General features: G+C 52.4%; 1 protein-coding gene across 1 annotated transcript in view; it reads left to right on the plus strand.

The window, feature by feature from the left end:
- The first annotated feature begins 4,818 nt into the window (after window positions 1-4,818).
- LOC130129692 (matrix metalloproteinase-16-like) overlaps window positions 4,819-22,384 on the plus strand; it is a 101,889-nt gene continuing 84,323 nt past the window's right edge. The window contains exon 1 of the mRNA XM_056299278.1: window positions 4,819-5,333. Coding sequence (XP_056155253.1) covers window positions 5,214-5,333 — 120 coding nt within the window. The 5' untranslated portion in view covers window positions 4,819-5,213. The remainder of the gene's footprint in view (window positions 5,334-22,384) is intronic.

Here is a 22,384-nt window from a genome sequence, read left to right on the forward strand (position 1 = left end):
TAGGAAGGTGCAGTGCCAGCAAGAGGCGATGATTAAGAGGTGAAGGCAGGTTAGGGTTAGGGTTGGGTTAGGGTTAAGGTTGGGTTAGGTTGAGGTTGTGTTAGGGTTGAGGTTGGGTTAGGTTTAGGGTTGGGTTAGGGTTGGGTTAGGGTTCAGGTTGGGTTAAGGTTAAGGTTAAGGTTGGGTTAGGGTTCATGTTGGGTTAGGGTTGGGTCAGGGTTCAGGTTGGGTTAGGGTTCAGGTTGGGTTAGGGTTAAGGTTAAAGTTGGGTTAGGGTTCAGGTTGGGTTAGGGTTAGGGTTGGGTCATGGTTCAGGTTGGGTTAACGTTAGCATTAAGGTTGGGTTAGGGTTAGGGTTAGGGTTGGGTTAGGGTTGGGGTTGGGTTAGGGTTCAGGTTGGGTTAAGGTTAAGGTTGAGTTAGGGTTCAGGTTGGGTTAGGGTTGGATCAGGGTTTAGGTTGGGTTAGGGTTCAGGTTGGGTTAGGGTTAGGTTTGGGTTAGGGTTAAGGTTAAAGTTGAGTTAGGGTTCAGGTTGGGTTAGCGTTCAGGTTGGGTTAGGGTTAGGGTTGGGTTAGGGTTCAGGTTGGGTTAGGGTTATGGTTAGGGTTCAGGTTGGGTTAGGGTTGGGGTTGGGTTAGGGTTAGGGTTGGGTTAGGGTTAAGGTTGGGTTAGGGTTGGGTCAGGGGAGGGATTTTGGAAAATGCTGTATGCTTCTTTTCCTCCATGGGGAGTTGCTGGCATTGAGTTAATCATCGCCTCCTGCTGGCACTGCACCTTCATACACGCGTGTACTTTTCACGCCCGAGCGTGCAGCGTTGGGCAGTGCTTGTGAGGGGGCTGCTGTAAGTGTTGGGGGGCACAACTCACCCACAACGCACAGGGCAGTCAGAATTCAGACCGGTTCTGGTCCTGCTGCTTCATCTGGATGGGGCCGCCTTTCCCATGCCAGTGTTCAGTAACACTGGTCAGGTGTGATGCAGGGAGGTGATGCAGGGAGGTGATGCAGGGAGGTGATGCAGGGAGGTGATGCAGGGAGGTGATGCAGGGCGGTGATGCAGGGAGGTGATGCAGGGAGGTGATGCAGGGCGGTGATGCAGGGAGGTGATGCAGGGCGGTGATGCAGGGAGGTGATGCAGGGAGGTGATGCAGGGAGGTGATGCAGGGCGGTGATGCAGGGAGGTGATGCAGGGAGGTGATGCAGGGAGGTGATGCAGGGCGGTGATGCAGGGAGGTGATGCAGGGAGGTGATGCAGGGCGGTGATGCAGGGAGGTGATGCAGGGAGGTGATGCAGGGCGGTGATGCAGGGAGGTGATGCAGGGCGGTGATGCAGGGCGGTGATGCAGGGAGGTGATGCAGGGCGGTGATGCAGGGCGGTGATGCAGGGAGGTGATGCAGGGCGGTGATGCAGGGCGGTGATGCAGGGAGGTGATGCAGGGCGGTGATGCAGGGTGGTGATGCAGGGCGGTGATGCAGGGAGGTGATGCAGGGCGGTGATGCAGGGAGGTGATGCAGGGAGGTGATGCAGGGCGGTGATGCAGGGAGGTGATGCAGGGCGGTGATGCAGGGAGGTGATGCAGGGAGGTGATGCAGGGAGGTGATGCAGGGCGGTGATGCAGGGAGGTGATGCAGGGCGGTGATGCAGGGAGGTGATGCAGGGAGGTGATGCAGGGCGGTGATGCAGGGCGGTGATGCAGGGAGGTGATGCAGGGCGGTGATGCAGGGAGGTGATGCAGGGAGGTGATGCAGGGCGGTGATGCAGGGAGGTGATGCAGGGCGGTGATGCAGGGAGGTGATGCAGGGCGGTGATGCAGGGAGGTGATGCAGGGCGGTGATGCAGGGAGGTGATGCAGGGCGGTGATGCAGGGAGGTGATGCAGGGAGGTGATGCAGGGAGGTGATGCAGGGCGGTGATGCAGGGCGGTGATGCAGGGAGGTGATGCAGGGCGGTGATGCAGGGAGGTGATGCAGGGAGGTGATGCAGGGCGGTGATGCAGGGAGGTGATGCAGGGAGGTGATGCAGGGCGGTGATGCAGGGCGGTGATGCAGGGAGGTGATGCAGGGAGGTGCAGTGGAGGAGCGTGTGTGTGTGTGTGGACCCACCCTGTGTAAATGAGAAGGGTGGATAAAAAGTAGAATGAGAGATTCAATGCCTCTCCGCAGCCCCGCTGTCAGGAAAAGAGCGTTTGTCAGACTGACTCAACCCAGCAGGCCGCCAGCGTCACGGCAGCTCGTACCGGACTCACAACAGCAACACACAAACACAACCTCCCTCCCCTACCAGGCGGCGCCCGGCTACTTCTGAGCTCGGCTGGGCTAAAGGAAGCAACACACTGACGGTGCTGCTGCTCCACCTTCTCAACTGCACACACAAACACACACCCACAGACACACACACATACTCACATAAACACACACGGACGAACACACAATCAAATGCACGCACGCACACACACACGCATGCACACTCATGAACACACGAACACACACAATCAAACGAGCGCACACTCACACGCACGCACACTCACGAACACACTCACATGAACACACACACACTCACACGCACGCACACTGCTTATCCCTTGATGTCAGCTAAGTGGAAGATCGTTGATGCGGTTCATTACACTTGACCCTGTGTATCATGGGAGCACGCTGCTGAAGAGCCAGGCTTTCGCCTCTCATATGGTCTGGGCTGGTCTGGTCTGGTCTGGTTTGGGCTGGGCTGGTGTGGTCTGGGCTGGGCTGGTCTGGTCTGGTCTGGTCTGGTCTGGGCTGGTGTGGTCTGGTCTGGTGTGGTCTGGTCTGGTCTGGTATGGTCTGGTCTGGTCTGGTCTGGGCTGATCTGGTCTGGGCTGGGCTGGTCTAGGCTGGTCTGGGCTGGGCTGGTCTGGTCTGGTCTGGGCTGGGCTGGGCTGGGCTGGGCTGGTCTGGTCTGGTCTGGGCTGGTCTGGTCTGGTCTTGGCTGGTCTGGTCTGGTCTGGTCTGGGCTGGTCTGGTCTGGTCTGGTCTGGTCTGGGCTGGGCTGGTGTGGTCTGGTCTGGTCTGGTCTGGGCTGGTCTGGTCTGGTCTGGTCTGTGTATTACGTGGCAGCAGCAGTTAATTGTCTCGTCTTGTCACCAGGTAATAGCGTGCATATAACAATATTCACGGCCTGTGATGCAATATGTGAAATGCAAATTACAATCCGCTATCTGACTGAGGAGGAGGAGGATGAAGATGAGGAGGAGGAGGAGGCCTTGACTTGCAAGCCCTCTCTCTGTCTGTGTCTGCAGGATCCCCAACATGTTAATCACTCATCTAACAGTAACTATACAGACAAACGTGTGGCATCACCACCTCCCGGAAAAGCGCTGGTGACACAGCAGGGCCTTCTGGGCAGGACGGCTTATTCACCCTCGGAGAGCTTCACAACGCCCCCTAGTGGCTCACCCAAACAACAACACACCAGCGCCTCAAACTGACAATACAGAAACCGGGATTGTGTGTGTGTGTGTGTGTGTGTGTGTGTGTGTAGGAGGGCATTAGTCAATTTGAAATGAAGTCACTCTGAAGTTCACATGTAGTGGACTTATGGAGCTTAACTGAACATTTATTAAGCATACAGTATACTTGTGTAATGCTGTATTATTCTATTATTATATACATATTATATTATTATATACATTATATACATTATATATTATATTATTATATACATTATACAGGCATATTAGCTATGCTCTGATATTGTTATGCTTATGCTATAGATATTTTATTCTATATGCATATAGAATAATCTCTGAATATCACTTTTCCACCATTCATCATCATCATCATCATCATCATCATCACATGCTTTAAATGTCAGCAATCCCGTTGTGCAAGGTTAAATGTTCCCCAGTGCAACACGGTTTCTCAGTAGAGACTACAGTTGTGTGTCTGTGCATTGAAAGGAGAAACTGCAGGACTTTTTGTTTACACGGCCTCACTGCCCTGCAAGGCCGCATGACTGACCGGCAAAGTGGGCAACTACCCTGAGGCCCTGGACCCCCTGGAGCCCCTTGGTCGCCAAGTTCGGTACCAACTAACACGTGCTACTTTGATTAAATGCAGATTTGTTTGTGAATATTTGTCGTTTCAACACAGTATGAACTGAGGTCCGAGGGTCCTATCCGCTCTCCGCACAGACTGGGTGGGTCGGGGCCAGTGGTGCGTTTTGCCCCGGGGCCCCCAGGCGGGTTAATCCGGCCATGTCACCCTGCACATATCTCTTTGTCACTGCTCTAAACGCATTACCGTATTAACCACATCGCCGGTACCAGCAGCAGTACCAGTACCAGTACCAGCACCAGCAGCAGTACCAGCACCAGCAGCAGTACCAGTACCAGCAGCAGTACCAGCACCAGCAGCAGCTCCAGCAGCACACGGTGCGCCCTGGCACCTCTGTTGGTCACTAGCGGGACGAACACTTGCCCCGTCCGGGGAAAAGCAAGCCGACGGTTTGCTGTTCGTCTCTGCTGAGCGACGACAAAGCTGAACCGGATCGAAAGGATCTGAACGTAAGCGACGCACACTGCCCCGCTTTGCCTTGCCGTGAACCGAGCTGGTGCTGAACCGAGCCGAGCCGAGCTGAACCGAGCTGAACCGCGCAGAAAACAGGTCCCGGTGACGCCGGGTCCAGAAGGGGAGTGATATCATACGCGTCCGTAATCGGGAGGGAGGGGGGGGGTTGGTTAGTGGGAGGGGGCAGGGGGAGGGGGAGGGAGGGAGGGGGAGTACGCGCAGGCGCAGTGCTTGGGAAATATGGTTGAAAACTGGCAGCTATGCCGCGCAGCGCAGGATTCCAGCTTCTATGTGTCTGCCGGGAGGGATCCGCGCACAGCCGCCGGGACGTGTTGACCGGAGCCGGGACGTGTTGACCGGAGCCGGGACGTGTTGGACCGGAGCCGGGACGTGTTGGACCGGAGCCGGGACGGAGGGGAGGAAGCGGCGTTAAAACGGCCGGAAGCCGCCGTGAATGGTTCTCGTTAAAGCGGCCAAACTTCCTCCGCACAGCGGCCGACCGACACGCTCCTCTCCCGGGGCGCGACCGGCGATGTCCCCCCCCAGCATCTAGGATATATCGCCCCCCCCCACCCCCAGCTCGCTCTCTTCTTCTTCTTCTTCGGTTCTTGTAGTTCTTCTACCGACTGTTGCCAGAAGCAGCAGCAGGACAGAGCAGAACAAAGTGGGCCACTATGGTGCTGCTGCACGCGCGGAGGTGCTTGCATGGTGTGTGCGCGGGGACCCTGAGCCTGCAGCTCCTGCTGTGGATTTTATGCGCCGTGAACGGAGAGGAGCAGCCCTTCAGTGTGGAGGTAAGACCGCCGGGACCCCCAAACACGGCCACCCTTGCTCTCCCAGCACGCACACCCCAACCTGGACTCCTTCTGGCGTTATGACGGGAGGTGCGTGTGAGTGCGTGTGTGCGTGTGCGTGTGTGTGCGTGAGATGCTCATGGCAGCGTTGTTGTTGCTGGGTCGTGCCGGCCGCTCGGCGTGTGTCCGGCTCTTTGTCAGACACACGCCGGCCGGCTGGGTCAGTTCACTTCTCCGCCCTCCGCGCGGCTCTTCTCTTCTCGGGGGAGGGATTCATATTTGCTCTCCTTTAACCCCGAGAGGAGAAACGCCGGGAGCACTGCCGGGAGATCTCGGAGGGACTTGATCCGTTTTCTGGAAGCGGGTGCTTTTGGTCCCCGCTGGGAAACCCTTCGGCGTTTCCTGACGGTGTAATTCCCACCAGTGTGAGCCGGGAATGTCGTGCTACGGGAATACGCCATCCCTGCAGACGAGGCCATTAAGGCAATAAGCTGGACTGCCCTGCTTGTGTGTGAAGGAGCGTGTATGAAGGAGCGTGTGTGAAGGAGCATGTGTGAAGGAGCATGTGTGAAGGAGCATGAGTGAAGGAGCATGTGTGAAGGAGCATGTGTGAAGGAGCATGAGTGAAGGAGCATGTGTGAAGGAGCATGTGTGAAGGAGCATGAGTGAAGGAGCATGTATGAAGGAGCATGAGTGAAGGAGCATGTGTGAAGGAGCATGAGTGAAGGAGCATGAGTGAAGGAGCATGTGTGAAGGAGCATGTATGAAGGAGCATGTGTGACGGGCTGCTGCTCTGCTGCACCCTGCACTGGGAAAGTTCGCAACCCGCACACTTCCACCACGCTGCCGCCTGAACGGGGCGAAATAACCCCTTCCAAAGAGCCACTTCACAGCGTAGGCAGAGGGTGTCATTATGTACTTAACCAACACGCCCATCACGACCACCCAATTACCCCACCCCCCACCACCACCACCGCTGCCTCCCCGCCCTACACACACACACACACACACACACACACACACACACGGGACCCCTCCGTGACGACGTTCATTCCCTAGCCCTTAACCCCAACCTCACCCATCATATCTACATGCCCGACCTTAACCCTTACCCTGATTCTAACCGTACCCCTAAAACCCCAAGCCCTAGCCCTAAAATGGACCATTTCCCCCACGGAGACCCGTAAAATGTCCCCACCAGGTAGTTGGTTTCAGGATTTTCCATCCTAATGGGGACCAAATGTCCCCATTAGGATGGAAAATCTGGCACACACACACACACACACACACTGCTACACACACGCTGCTACACACACACTGCTACACACACACTGCTACACACACACTGCTACACACACGCTGCTACACACACGCTGCTACACACACACTGCTACACACACACTGCTACACACGTCGTATAGATTTATATGTTGTTCCTCGACAGTCCACATGTCAACACGTTAGGCAAACCCAGCATCCCCCCCCCTCCCCACCTTACTTAAGGGCTATATATAGAGTCTGTCCATACTCTGCTGTAGTGAACGTTCGGGCTGTGTCCAGATGTGCACAGATGTGTCCAGATGTGGAGTGTCTCATTTGTGTTGTGGCCAGACCAGTGCAGGGAGAGGACGAGAGGAAGATGGAGCCGGTCCTGGTTCGGCTCGTCTCAGTTGTGAAACGTGGCCCGTGTTGTTGTATGAAACCTCCTGAAGCCTCCTCTGGCCACGCCACGAGGCCTCCGGGCTGCAGGGCCGGTTGGTCATCTCCCCCATGTGCTTACTCCCCCCCCTCCCCCATCACCGAAGGGGGAGTCTGGCTTCTCAACCCACGGAGCTGACTGAACTCCTGTACAGCCGGAGCACACGGCACAAGCCACACAATGTGGTCTGGATCGATAGGGTCTAGCCTGGCTCCCTGCCGGCGGAGAGCGTCTGTAATGTGGGTCGGGGCGGCGATGGCCGGTGTGCCGCGTGTGTCTGCCCGGGCGGAGTTGGTCTCTCCGGATGAAGGGCGGTGATGGAAATCAAGACTCGCAGCGGAATCCCTGATTCTACCCTCCAAACATACCGGGGGGGCGGGGCGGGGGCGGGGGTCTCAGCGTCCACCTCTGGACCCTCACAGACTTGATCAGTGAGTTCTCGGGGGGGTGCAGCTGCTCCAAACGGCGGGCAAGGGAGGAAGGGGGGGTCAGCGTCGTGTGACGTCACCCGTCACCATGACAACGCAAGATGTCGCTAGCGAGACCTACGACGTGCAAATGGCGCAGCTCGGGTGTTTCTTCTTTGCGGTCCTCACGACCGAGGCACGCGCGGCACCTCCCGCCGGATCTACACCTTGCACCTGTACCGAGACTGGTACCGGATACCGGGCCGACGTGGGCTAGGATGTCTGTTGACCCCAAACAAATGGTCTAGGTCTTCACTGTTCTGCAGGAGCCGTGGATGGGCTCGGGGCTCGGCATCGGCCGGTACTTGAAGATCCACACTCAGGTTCGGTACCGGCTTCTTCCTGGTTCCGTTGGGGTTTTTTTATGCTTGTGGGCGAGCTCTCATCCCCCCCACCCCGTCTTAAACGGCGCAGCGCAATGCATTGTGGGTTACACCCGCAAACAAAGTGCAGGGTTTAGGACTCGTGGGAAGTTTTCGGGACGGGCTCAGAAAGTCCAGTTAACGTTGCCTCTCTCTCTCTCTCTCTCTCTTTCTGTGCGTCTGATCAGACCGGCGTTGTTCACCCGGGACTCGAACCCTTCATCCCGAGTTCCCTCTGCTGAGAGTGGGAAGTGTGCAGACCCTCGCGCAGGGGTGTCAAACTCCGGGCCCCGAGGGCCGCAGCGTCTGCAGGTATTTGTTGCAGCCGTGCGCTACACCGCCTGATTAAACTAGTTCCTTTCCCTCCTTGATCCAGGAGGTGAGCTAATTAGTTAAATCGGGTGGTGTAGCACACGGTTGCAACAAATACCTCCGGACGCTGCGGCCCTCGAGGCCCGGAGTTTGACACCCCCGCCCTAACGTGTCATTAGGCCTCGTTGTTCTCGCGTCTGCTGGACTTGAGAGGGAGACCGGAGCCGTCTTACCTCTTACACGACTTGCATTCCACCCAACACACCACCAGCTCGGCGTTCCCCAGTTCTACAGGTTTCACGTGTTTATGGCTGATAGGACAAAATATATACAAATTCATAAACATACATTTATAAATCTTTGCGAGTATTGAAGCGACGTAGAGGACAGGGGGGTACGAAACATACTCGCGTGACTGTTTTCTCACCGTAAAGGTGATAAACGGCGTAGCGCGTGACTAACAGTGCGCGGGTTCGAGGCCGGGGTTGGGTCTCTGAAGCGCAACGTCGCACGATATCATCCGTGGCAAAACACACCCGTCCACGAGTCAGTGTTGTTCCCAGGAAGTGAGGATAGCGTGGGTCTGAGTCCCGTGGTGTACATGAGCCGCGGAGACCCCTGTGGGGAGGAAGATGTTTCCTGATCTCCTCAACACAAATGTACAGGTTAAAACTCCGGGGCTTCAGTGGGCCCCACGGGGCAAGTGGACTGGGGGCGACACCATTACAGACACCTCACGGTGACACGTGCTGGAGTCAGCTGTCCGTTATAACGCCACCAACGCCAAGTCACAGACAAAGCATTCATACACAGTTGAGGTACATGGGTAGAAATGGTTATATTCAGGTATGAGCTTAGAGATGCTTAAGTTAGGGGCGTCTGGGTGGCGTGGCGGTCTATTCCGCTGACCACCAACACGGGGATCACCGGTTCGAATCCCCGTGTTACCTCCGGCTTGGGTGGGCGTCCCTACATACACAATTGGCCGTGTCTGCGGGTGGGAAGCCGGATGTATGTGTCCTAGTCGCTCAATAGCGCCTCCTCTGGTCGGTCGGGGCGCCTGTTCAGGGAGGAGGAGGAGGAGGAGGAGGAGGGGGGGACAGAGGGGAATAGCGTGATCCTCCCACGTGCTACGTCCCCCTGGTGAAACTCCTCACTGTCAGGTGAAAAGAAGCGGCTGGCAACTCCACATGTATGGGAGGAGGCGTGTGGTGGTCTGCAGCCCTCCCCGGATCGGCAGAGGGGGTGGAGCAGAGACCGGGACGGCTCGGGAGAGTGGGGTAACTGGCCGGGTACAACTGAGGAGAAAGTGGGGGGGGGGGCTGGTTAAGTTCAGCGTTGGGTTTGGCGTGGGTAAGGTCAGGGTAAGGACCCTGGAGGCTGGTCAGCAAGCATGACAACCCACACGGAGTGTAAACTGGGGTTAACAGTAAATCTGCCCTCAGCGCATCGGCACGTTAGCGGTCAAACTACTTCGGGACCCGGGAAACACGTCGTACGTATCGCAGCATTTTGTCCGCGAGACTGGGCTGGTGTTGCTCAGCCGTCGTCCCGGTTTTAAAAACCCATCTGGTGCGTTCTGCTGTGAGCCAGTTGTGGTCCCGTCCAGTCCTCTGTGCTCGGTCCGAGAGACAACCCCATCCATCCAGCCAGCCAGCCAGCCAGCGGAGGGCTGATTGATGCTCCGCGTGATGTCTGGGAGGCTATAAGTGGCTGCTGGTTTGGACAGGCGGTGGAAACTGGGCTGGTTTGGCTCGTGAGGACGGCACCAGCCACCTACTGTGCTCAGTGTGTGTGTGTGTGTGTCATGGTCTTTCCCCTCCCCTGTCTGTGTCTCTGTCCGTGTGTCCTCCCCACACACGAAGGCCTGCAGACCCGGCGTCCCGGACGGACGGACGAGTGTCCTCGGTGAGTAGCAGGTGGGGCCGGGAGCGGGAGGTCGTCCCACACGTCCCCTGTAATTGGTGGCGAGACGGAGGCCGGCAGAGCAGCGTCTGATGGAAAGCTCGCTGTCGTGCTCGCTTCCTGCATTTAGATTTAATGGCCGAATTTACTGGACCGCCTCAGTTACCAAACCGTCTTTTGCCAAACCATCTATTTTTACATCTTTCCGAGTTCTCCGCGCCAGATCTCTCTGCGCTGTGTGTGTGTGTGTGTGTTACAGACCTGCCAGTCATGTCCGCCGTGAAAACAAGTGGGAAACCATATTTAACCCATTGCCTCTAGAGAGACAGTAATGTCCTCGGCAAATGTGCCTGTCATTTACAGAAGGGACGCGCGCGGTGACAACATTTCTTGTTCTGCCTTTTGTTTCTATTTCGAGTCCAGAGATGATGAAGGCTGAGGCCAGACAGACAGACAGGCAGACAGGCAGGCAGACAGACAGGCAGGCTGGCAGGCAGACAGACAGGCAGACAGACAGACAGACAGACAGGCAGCCAGGCAGCCAGACAGACAGGCAGGCAGGCAGGCAGGCAGACTGGCAGGCAGACAGACAGGCAGACAGACAGACAGGCAGGCAGCCAGGCAGACAGACAGACAGACAGACAGGCAGGCTGGCAGGCAGGCAGACAGGCAGGCAGACAGGCAGACAGACAGGCAGGCTGGCAGGCAGACAGACAGGCAGACAGGCAGGCAGGCAGGCAGACAGGCAGACAGACAGGCAGGCAGGCAGGCAGACAGACAGACAGGCTGTATTTGCAAGTAGAGCTTTTTTACTTAGTATTTGTTGGTAACGGGGTAAGAAGCAAACCAAAGAGCAATAATGGATTTGTTATCTAGTTTGCTCGGTGTCTGACACCGTGGCAATAGCTCAGAACAAGCTCAACGTTACACCAGAGTTATCTCCGCTCAGCGCCGCCGTGGCCCAGCAAGCACGCCTCGCCACGGCTCCGCCAATGGCAAACAACAACCTACCCGTCTAATTCGGTACCAGGTAGCTCAACAATACAAAAGTTTTTCTGCTTTCTGGTCACCCTATTTCTCCACCCCCCCCTCTCTTGGCTTTTCAGTGCACTGTGTTATGGATGAGCGGCGTGCCCGCCAGTCCACTCAGTTCACAACAGGTCTAAAGGTCAAACCCATAACAGCGGTTTACCTCTGCAGAGACGCCGTGGCACCGCTGAGGACTCGCTTTATTCGCTGGATTTTTGGAAGGGGGCGCTGGATATTGATGGGAACTTAACACGTTTTCTCAGAGACTGTTGAAGTCCGTGTACGTCGGACTTGAACAGCTGCCCCCGCGAACATGCAAATCTCATTGGTGAGGGGTAGAAGTGTTTGAATCACACCTCAACACTCCACAGAAAGAGCAAGACAGAAGCACAACATCGGCCTCTGTATCCTCCCACCTGTTGACACGGGTGGACGAATCAATAAAAGGCCGCGGTGGCCAGATTCTGCTGCGGTCATTAGATATGGCTTATAAACAGCCGGGAGAGTTAAGACCAACCTTCTCCCATGCAGTGTTTTACATGCACTTTATTGCTCTTAATGCACCACGGACAACGCTAAGTTGGTTCTATTTTTGGCAAAAATACCAAAAAAAACTGCAGCCAGTAAAGGATGAATTACAAGCAGTTCCCTCAGTTATGGATATTGATGCGATATAAAACCCACTTTACACACTTGTATCAGTGCAGAAATGATAGCCCATCCCCAAGAGAAAAAGGATTGGTTCCTTTCCAAAATGCTCTAATTCCAGTTAAGAAAATCATTATATACTGTAATGAGGTATCTAATGATGACCTCTAACGTTTTGTAGGAGCCAAACATCTTTAATTGTTGTGAATATATCAGTCATTTGGTAGTTTCAGCACTGACTTTGGCACCAAAGTCTAGAAATCGTCTCTGACCGTCCCATGTGTCACATGCATCCTTTATGTAAGGATGCCGATGCGGACACTTCGAGCTACACAGTCATGTTCGAAAACGTGTCACCTGAAATTTTTAACATGATGCAAACGGAGCCAACATCTCAGGGGCCGCCGTGAGGGCCGCAATTGCAGGTAACAAGATGAATACGTCGTCTTTGAGCTACGCACTTTCTTTTACACTGTAACAGCGCCCTCTTGAGGTCTCAGGTGTACGAACCTCCACAGGGACACGAGAACTCACGTTGAGTATGCACAACCGAGAAGGGTCTGTCTGCGGACTGCAAGAAAGGGGCGTAACTTGTAGCAGGAGGTGTAACTTGTAGCAGGAGGTGTAACTTGTACTTTTCTAAATTCACACCAAGAACGGAGAATTCATCCAGAAGGTGGCGGTAATGCACCATAAATTGTTTGCTAACTGCCAGAAAATAGAAGAAGACACCAAAGAAGAAGAAGATGAAGCGGGATGTTTTAATCAGGTGGTTAAATAATTGGTTGAAAGTCATTCTGGGGGGCAATAATATAGTGATAATCTTACTTGTATGGCACAGTAACAGAGAACATACTGTAACAAACGCGGAACGGTAATTCATACGCGCAACCATTGTTGTTGTCTTCCGTCAAAGCCCTTTTCTGCTTTCGTTAAGAAGATTCCTGTCGGTACTTGATCTACTCGCCCTGCTCGGGGTCCTGCGACTACGGATGACTTCACTACTTCACGCATTATGATTGGGTAGGGGCTTGGGTAGGGGCTAGTTCAGTTTAGGAACAGCGGGAAACGGTAGATTGACGTTAGACGCAGCTCGGGCCTTCGGCCTTCACTTGCTTTCGCTCGTCCAGGACCCATCCTTCGGGGGGGGGGGGGTCCTGAGCCAGGAGCCTCGCTCCTTCGGCCCTCGCACCTTTACTAACCAACTCTATGTCAACGTGGATTGTAAAAAAGCACACAGCTACATAACTATAAAGGCTAGCGGTAAACAACGCCAGCTAGCAACATAATCCGTGACGACCCCGAGTCGATATTGTACCCGAGCAGAAATGACACCCACACCGGAAGTGGGCGGTGGGCGTGGACTCTAGTGGAGACATTACTATCAAAGTGGGCGTGGATTGTACTAAGTGGGTGCGGGCTGTAGTCTTCTTCTGCAGGACACATATGGGTAGTATAGGCACAACCGGGCTGTGTGTTTGCAGCGTGCATGGTCAGGCATTGTCATTTGCATTCGTGTACTTACCTCGAGTATGGTTTGGGCCTCAATGTCGCCTGCCACTCTACCTACAGAGGCTGCACTAATCCCAGTCACACAGATGTCCACTACCAACCCGTCAGAGCTGTCATCAGCAGGTGTGGAGGAGCAGAGCTCCATTCCAACCACTGATCATGTTACCGGCTGGACCGCCAGGCCCCAGACACCTCACAGCCTCTGAATAATAGAAAGACGGCGCTGTCCGCTGTGTATGTGTGTGTATTTGAATATTCAAGTATGTGTGTGTGTGTGCTGTGTACCAGGCCAAGGAGGCCGAAATGCATGCATATGATGTGTGTGTGTGTGTGTGTGCCTCCAGTGTTCATCTGCCCACCGGCCACCTCCCATCCTCTTCTGGTTCACATGGGGTTATCGGCCGAGCCGCCCTCAGTGGCTGTTCCAGAAAAGGTCACAAGACCAGAGACAGAGGAACTCTGTCTTCTCTCGGCTGCTTTGTGGTTGATGGGACTCAGGGACTCGGTTGACCAAACCAGGAGCTGAGATGGATTTCAGAGTGGGTCTTTAAAGGGAATTAAGTTTCCCCCCCCAATTTAATCCAGCAAATTTCTCTATTTTCCAAGACGTCCCGGTCACTGCTCCACCCCCTCTGCCGATCCGGGGAGGGCTGCAGACTACCACATGCCTCCTCTGACACGTGGAGTCGCCAGCTGCTTCTTTTCACCTGACGGTGAGGAGTTTCACCAGGGGGACGTAGCGCGTGGGAGGATCACGCTATTCCCTGCAGTTCCGACGAACCAGAGGAGGCGCTAGTGCAGTGACCAGGACACACCCACATCCGGCTTCCCATCCGCAGACACAACCAATTGTGTCTGTAGGGACGCCCGAAGAAGCCGGGGGTAACATGGGGATTCGAACCGGCGATCCCCGTGTTGGTAGGCAACGGAATACCCGGGCGCCCCCAAGGAAATTACTTTTGATGCCAATGCAGCCAAACAGTTGACCGTAGGCCGAGTCTTGAAAGATGGGGGAGTAGGGCTGGGCGACACTGACAAACTCAAATGTCACGATATTCCGACTGAATTTCGCGGTATCGATAATGTGAGGATGTTTTGGGGACGTCCGCTGGTGCTTCCACATAAGCAGAACATGTTTTGCAATGATCAGTTGCAATGTGGATATGATGAGCAAGCAGGAAGAGGCAGTCATTGCTCACGTCACTAAAACAGTCAAATAAGTTGAGAAAATTGCCTGACTTTACAGTAATGCAGCCTTTAAGACCAGGAAATGACAACCTTTAGTCATATCCCTGCATCACCCGAGCCAAAATCACACACCACACCCGCATCAGGATATGAATAATAAATAAGTAAATTGCCTAGCTCTGCTGGGAGAGATAATGGAGAGCACATCTGGCCCTGTCCGTCAGCCAACCTCCAACCCGCTGTGGCCTGAGTACTTGCAAAACACACCACTTGTCTGTGATTTACCGCCGCTTTCGAGTGTCCATCTGAACGGACACGACGACAGGCTCAGAGACGGGGGGGGGGGGTAAGAACATGCAAGATCAGCGGGACGAAGCGGCCTTTAGGACATTCCTAAAGCAACATCTGTACTGGTTTGGGGTGCAGGCAACAACTCCACTGTGCCGCCGTACTGTACAACAAGGGACACACTCAACCCACTTCTGTGCTGATGTATGCTTAGTAAGGGTGTGTGTGTGTGTGTGTGCGCGCACAAGTACATTAGTGTATTCTTGTGTCTCATCCTCATTACTCACCTTAAAATCACATGAATGACACACAAACACACGCACGCAAACACATGGCATTCTTGACGTCATTTGGCTCCGGTGATACAACAGATTTATGAGCCACCGGGGTGTCCGGGTCAGTCTGTTTACCTGATCCCAGAAAATACACAACACCCACACCAAAAAAACCAACCAAGATTTGTCAATACACACTCTCTCTCTCTCTCACACACACACACACGCCTGATATCCTTCAACCTTTCGCCTTCAGTGATGCTCGCACAAAATACCTCTCGGTTGTTATTGTCAAAAAAAAAATTCTACATTTTTGTCTGTCATTTCTGTCTCTGTCTCTCTTTACCTCTGCTACCCATCCTTCTCCTCCTCTGTGAGTGTGTGTCACTCTCTCCCCCTCTGTGTGTGTCTTCGTCAGACATCTTTGGACACAGCCTGGTGAGCCGATAAATCAGGGTGTCTGACGAACGCGACAGACATTGGAATATAAAAACGGGGCATCACCTCCGCGAGGGCCTATCACACTGAACGGATTTGCATGTGTGTTTGGATAAACACTTACTTTGTGTGTGTGCGTGTGTGTGCGCTTCCGCACATTTTTATGCTGCACAGCTTTGAGATGCACGTCAGATTGCCGGTTGATATTTGGTGTCATGCCCCAGCATCTTTCCAGCTGGTGTATCCCAGCAGAAGACAACCACGCATCCCAAAATAAACTTCCAAGTGGGAGCCTGCCTAAGGAGGCCCTCATAAGATTACTGCGGGAGCTTATGAAGCATCAGCTGATATCAGCTGCCACATTACATGTCTGGAGACTTGCCCCGAATGTTTCTTCCCGAATTCGTCCGTCGTTTTGAATCGGCTCTTACTCAGATGAGCTGGATGCTCCCATCAGATTCCCCTCGATCACGAGACGCTCCTCCGATCTGCAGATAACGTCGGCAAGTGGCGTTTCCGGTGACATTTTTCTGACATTTCCGGTCTATCGGTGCCGTTAAGACGGGGAACGCAAGCTTGTTGTGGACTCCTGGTCCGGGAACAACGCTAGACGTGGACAAATAGAACTCAAGCAGAACTCAGATACACCGCAGAACTCGGATACACCGCAGAACTCAGATACACTGCAGAACTCAGATACACCGCAGAACTCGGATACACTGCAGAACTCAGATACACGGCAGAACTCGGATACGCCGCAGAACTCGGATACACCGCAGAACTCGGATACACCGCAGAACTCGGATACACTGCAGAACTCCAATACAGTGCAGAACTCACATAAACCACAGAACTCGGATACACCGCTGAACTCAGATAAACTGCAGAACTCAAATACACCGCAGAACTCAAATATACTTTATTAATGAAACGCTGAGGCTGAATCTTTTTTACGGTGCACTGGGAGACTTAACAGGGGTCGCAAAGGAGAGGGGGTGAGACAGGGAGGGGAAACAAGGAACCAACCCATCTTTGCCCTTCATCTCTCTTGCTCTGCAGTCTGGCTGCTGGGGTCACTCTTCCTCCAGTGCCTCTGTCCCAGAATACGGTCAAAAACCGAAGCCTCGTTCTTCAACAAGCTGTACTCACGTTTCTCCCCTCCCCTGCACTCCACTCCCTCTCTCCCCAAAGTCTCGGTCTCTTTGGCTGCTGGTTAATTGGGCGTGGCCGTCAGCTGCTGTCTCCGCAGGTCTGCCAGAGGTGGGCGCGGTGCCACTGGGAGTTCAGGACGACTCCCAATGGCTTCCTTCTAGGTGAGCCCTCACATAGCACACGTTCTGTTTGTGTGTTTGTGTGTGTCAGACACAGACACACACTCATCATCAGCTTTTCCAAAACCGGGTCAAATCAGCTTGAGCCGTTCTCTGTGGTAGCGTAGTTACGTTTGTCTCATACCCTCTGAGTCACGTTTACTCGTTATAATTCCTGATTTCTATGTGAAATAAACGGTTGTTTACTTGATTCGAATGAAGAGTTTAAAACGTGCATAGCCGTGTGTGTGTGTGTGTGTGTGTGTACCTGGGTTTTCTATCCTAGTGGGGACCAAATGTCCCCCATCAGGATAGAAACACCTGAAACCACCTACCTTGGGGGGACACGAGGAAAAGGGTCTATTTTAGGGTTAGGACTTGGGTTTGGGGTTAAGGTTAGAATTAGGATTAGGTTAAGGTTAGGGTAAGGGTTAAGGTGAGACATGATGGTTAAGGTTAGGGTTAAGGGCGAGGGAATGAATGTAGTCAGTGAGGGGGTCCCCACAAGTATAGGGTGACATGGTTTATGTGTGTGTGTGTGTGTGTGTGTGTGTGTGTGTGTGGGCAGGAAAGCATTGGTTGCCTTGACGACCCGGGTTTCAGTTGCCAGCAGTTGTGTGTGTGTGTGTGTGTGTCCCGCTGAATAATTCAGGCTGCTCAGAGGCGGGAGGCAGGGAGGCGAGGCGAGGGCGTCGTCGGGCCGACACACAAGTCCGTGTCCCTCCAGGATGGTGTCACGTTCCAACAAGTCATCTGTTAAAAGGGGACCCGAACTCATCTGGCGTCCGTCTCATTTGGTCCTGGCTCACGTGCGATCTCCGCCGAGCTGCGGCATTGTGGTTTATGTTACGTGGTTCCTCCTCCGCCCCTCGCACCGAGCTGATGAGTTTAAAACGCAGACGTAGCTCTCTTTTCTTTTCCAGAGGTCTGCGCGCTTTGCCGGTAGACGGCAGCGCAACCGACGACTTGCTGAACTCTGGCAACACTGCGGCAAATGCGTGCAGCGCTTCACCGTTTGGTTTGGTTACCACTCACTTCATTTGTGTTGTTAAATGACTCACAAACCAACCGCGGCACCAGATCTCAATCCCCCCCCCCCCGACCCGACCCGAGGTCACCGCATTTCGGGTTGGGGTCGCAAATGTTTCTTAATTCTATCACGTGTGCATTGACATTGAAACAGCCGATATGTACACACATTACAGACAGACACACACACACACACACACACACACACACACACACACACACACACACACACACAGGGTAGAACCACTTGCCTTATAGAATGTGAATGGTAAGAGAATGTGTGTGTGTGTGTGTGTGTGTGTGTGTGTGTGTGTGTGTGTGAGACTGTGGACTCGACAGTCATGAGCCAGAGACAGACAACTTGCGATATCTGGTTACGCTAATTGATGAGACCTGCGTCGCCTAGACGGTTCGGTCTTCTGATGTCACCCATTGGCTAATTAGGCCTCTCTCCTCCTGGAAGGTGGAAGAGCTTAGTTTAACTGGCATTTTTGCCTTTATTATCCAATAAAGGCAAAAATGCCAGGAAATGAGGGGAGAGATCGACGGCTACGACACGCAACAAAGGTCACTGGCTGGAATCAAACCAGGGCTGCGGTTGCGGTTATGTGGTGTGCACCGTAACCACCGGGCGACCGGGGCGCCCAGGTGGAGGAGGTTCCCTAGGGACACGGTGACAGCAGGAGCTTTAAGTCATCCCCGTTGACTGCGCCTCTAAGAGGTGTCTTATGAGGACAAGGCCCGTGTATCACACCAGACCTCCTTTCTTCTGCTGTGTGACTCCCAACTTTACTGTCCTGGACAGTGAGGAGTCTCTGTGTTTGGAGGTGCAGGCTGGGCAGTGAGGAGTCTCTGTGTTTGGAGGTGCAGGCTGGACAATGAGGAGTCTGTGTGTTTGGAGGTGCAGGCTGCACAGTGAGGAGTCTCTGTGTTTTTAGGTGCAGGCTGCACAGTGAGGAGTCTCTTGTGTTTGGAGGTGCAGGCTGCACAGTGAGGAGTCTCTGTGTTTGGAGGTGCAGGCTGCACAGTGAGGAGTCTCTTGTGTTTGGAGGTGCAGGCTGCACAGTGAGGAGTCTCTGTGTTTGGAGGTGCAGGCTGCACAGTGAGGAGTCTCTTGTGTTTGGAGGTGCAGGCTGGGCAGTGAGGAGTCTCTGTGTTTGGAGGTGCAGGCTGCACAGTGAGGAGTCTCTTGTGTTTGGAGGTGCAGGCTGGACAGTGAGGAGTCTCTGTGTTTGGAGGTGCAGGCTGCACAGTGAGGAGTCTCTGTGTTTGGAGGTGCAGGCTGCACAGTGAGGAGTCTCTTGTGTTTGGAGGTGCAGGCTGCACAGTGAGGAGTCTCTTGTGTTTGGAGGTGCAGGCTGCACAGTGAGGAGTCTCTTGTGTTTGGAGGTGCAGGCTGGACAGTGAGGAGTCTCTGTGTTTGGAGGTGCAGGCTGGACAGTGAGGAGTCTCTGTGTTTGGAGGTGCAGGCTGCACAGTGAGGAGTCTCTTGTGTTTGGAGGTGCAGGCTGCACAGTGAGGAGTCTCTGTGTTTGGAGGTGCAGGCTGCAAAGTGAGGAGTCTCTGTGTTTGGAGGTGCAGGCTGCACAGTGAGGAGTCTCTTTAACAGGGAGAAAAAAATGGGAAGAAACCTCAGGGAGAGCAACAGAGGGAGGATCTCTCTCCCAAGACGGACAGCGTGCAATGGATGTTGTGTTTACACAATTTACACAATACAGCACTGAAAGAGGATAACGCAATTATAATGGCATTATAAGACACATGAAGAATATGATGAGGAGGATGCCGAGCAGTGTCCAGATGCCACCAGAACAGCCCAGGACCTGAGCCACGCAACCACAATCACTATGAAGACCAGGCAGAAGAACAGACTACACATACACACCACAGAGACTCGCATCACGCCATTCACACACACGGGAAAAGAGACAGGAAACAAACAGTAGTCCCACACCGCAGTGAGAGTGGGATATAACGCTGAAACAAAATTACATGGATTTATAAGACATATATTAAGGGACTTGGAGGAGGTTTGGCACCTAGATGTGCGGTACACAAGCCCACCGGTGCGTGGATATTCCCTGATGCCCCTTCCCATCCACCTTTGTATGTGTTATGTTTATCTGTTGTCTTATTTCACCCCGTTTATTGTAAAGCGACTTTGAGTGTTAGAAAAGTGCTGTATAAGATTGATTTATTTTATGAAAAAAATGTCATGAGGGGATGCCAAACAGAGTCCAGGTGGTGACCACAATCACCATGGAAACCTGGGAGGAGGACAGACTACATGTGCACACAGGGAAGACTCACGTCACACCATTCACATACACAGAAGAAGAGAAAGTAAAATACAAGATTCAGAAAGAGAGAAAAACATGTGAGAGAAGTGAACTGTGTGCAATAGTCAGTAATCTATACAGGCAGAGCAGTGCTTGGTAAATTCATTGAGACAGAAACCGACCCACGATGCAGTACAGATCTTGAAGTAGACAATTTAATGGCAACTTATACCCCCTTCACACTGGCCAGTATGAAAGGGGTATAATTGTAGGTTAAGGCAAAAAGACGAGTTTTAAGTTTGGATTTAAAGGACTCAACAAACTCTGATTGTCTGATGGCAGCAGGCAGGCTAATCCCTTAGAAGGGGGCCCGATAGGAAAAGGCCCTGTCACCAGCTGACTTCTTTTTAACTTTGGGTACACACCGGAGCCCTGTATTTTGAGAGCAGAGCGCTTGAGATTGAATGTACGGTTAAAGGAGATCAGACAGGTATGATGGGGCAAGCCCATTTAGGATTTTATAAGTCAGCAGAAGCCCCTTGAAGTCTGATCTAAAATGGATAGGAAGCCAATGAAGGGAGGCAAGAATTAGTGTAATACGGTCAAATTTTCTAGTTTTAGTTAGGATTCTAGCTGTAGAATTTTGAATCATCGGAAGACTTTTAGTACTAGAATGTGGCAGACCTAAAAACAGAACATTACAGTAATCAAGTCTGGACGAAACAAATGCATGTATTAGAGTCTCTGCATCAGTAGTAGTAGTAGTAGTAGTCTCTGCACCAGCCATGGACAGGAAAGACCGAATTTTAGCTATATTATGTAAGTGAAAAAATGCACTCTTGGGGATTTCTTTAATGTGCTTATCAAAGGAAAGGCTGGGCTCAAACGTAACACCAAGATTCTTGGCTGCCACACTTTGTGAAATCACAGAGTTGTCGATTGTTATTGCTATTTGATCTCAGTTTTATCCAAATTTAAAGGCAGGATATTTAGTGACATCCAATTTTACACAGCAGCCAAGCAGGCCTCTAAATTAGTCATCTGAGAATGATAATCAGCCCTTATAGGCACATACAGCTGAGTATCATCCACATAGCAATGGAAATTCAGTCCATGGCTGCATATAATTTGGCCAAGAGGGGAACTGTAAGAGAGAAAAGTAGAGGGCCAAGCACCAAGCCCTGAGGTACGTCATATTTAACGTGAGAGAATTTCAATGTAATATTATAGCAGAAACAATGTGTTGTTCCAGATAAGTAGGACTTAAGCCAAGAGAGAGCTAAGCCAGAGACACCAAAATTACAAGTTATTCTGTCTAATAGTACGCAGTGATCAATGGCCTCAAAGGCTGCACTGAAATCCAGTAGTAGAAGTACAGAGATGGAATCAGAGTCCATAGCTAGTAGAAGATTGTTCAACACTCTGGTCAGAGCAGTTTCAGTGGAGTGACAGGCCCTGAAAGCTGATTGAAAAGGTTCATATAGATAGTTTTCTTCTTTAAGGGTCGAAAGTTGTTGATACACAACTCTCTCTAGTGCTTTAGAAAAGAATAGAAGATTAGAGACTGGTTGATAGTTATTAAGAGACCCTGGGTCAAGGTGTGGATTCTTAAGTAGAAGTTTGACCACAACTGTCTTAAAATTGCTGGGAACAGTGCAAGTAGTAAATGATAACAATGTCCACCATTGCAGGTCCCAGGAAAGGCCAGAGGTCTTTAAAAAGTTTTGCTGGTAAGGGGTCAAGTAGGCAAGTAGTTGGTTTAGAAGCTGACATGAGCTTAGTCAAAGTATCAAGAGAGATAGTCTCAAAAGCTGTAATAACAGGGACTATCAGTGACTCATTGTTTAGATATGAATTTGGTAAAACAGGATCTACAGTTGTAGCTGGAGTTGAAGAAATAATTTTGTTTATGATCTCATCAACCTTATTGCAGATAAAGTCTAGAAACTTATGGGCCGTGAATGGTCAGCAGCTAATAGACGGCTGCTTTTTAGTAAATTTAGCTACAGTGTCAAAGAGAAATCTGGGATTATATTTATTAATATTGATTAAGTGAGAGAGATATGCTGCTTTTGCAGATGTATTTCAATAAACGCTCATGCCAAGATAGGTAAAAAACTTCCAGTTTTGATTTTCGCCATTTATGTTCCAGTCTCCTGCAGCCCTGCTTAAGAGCATGCATCTCGTCAAAGTGAAGGTGAAAGAAAAAGCAGAAAAGAGCTGGAGACAGCAGAGGAGAGGAGGAGGACTTTGGCCCTGATTCCACACAACACATGTCTCCTTTCACATCTTTCTGCTCTACTTCCTTCT

This window comes from Lampris incognitus, chromosome 19, assembly GCF_029633865.1.
Source record: "Lampris incognitus isolate fLamInc1 chromosome 19, fLamInc1.hap2, whole genome shotgun sequence".
Lineage (NCBI taxonomy): Eukaryota > Metazoa > Chordata > Actinopteri > Lampriformes > Lampridae > Lampris > Lampris incognitus.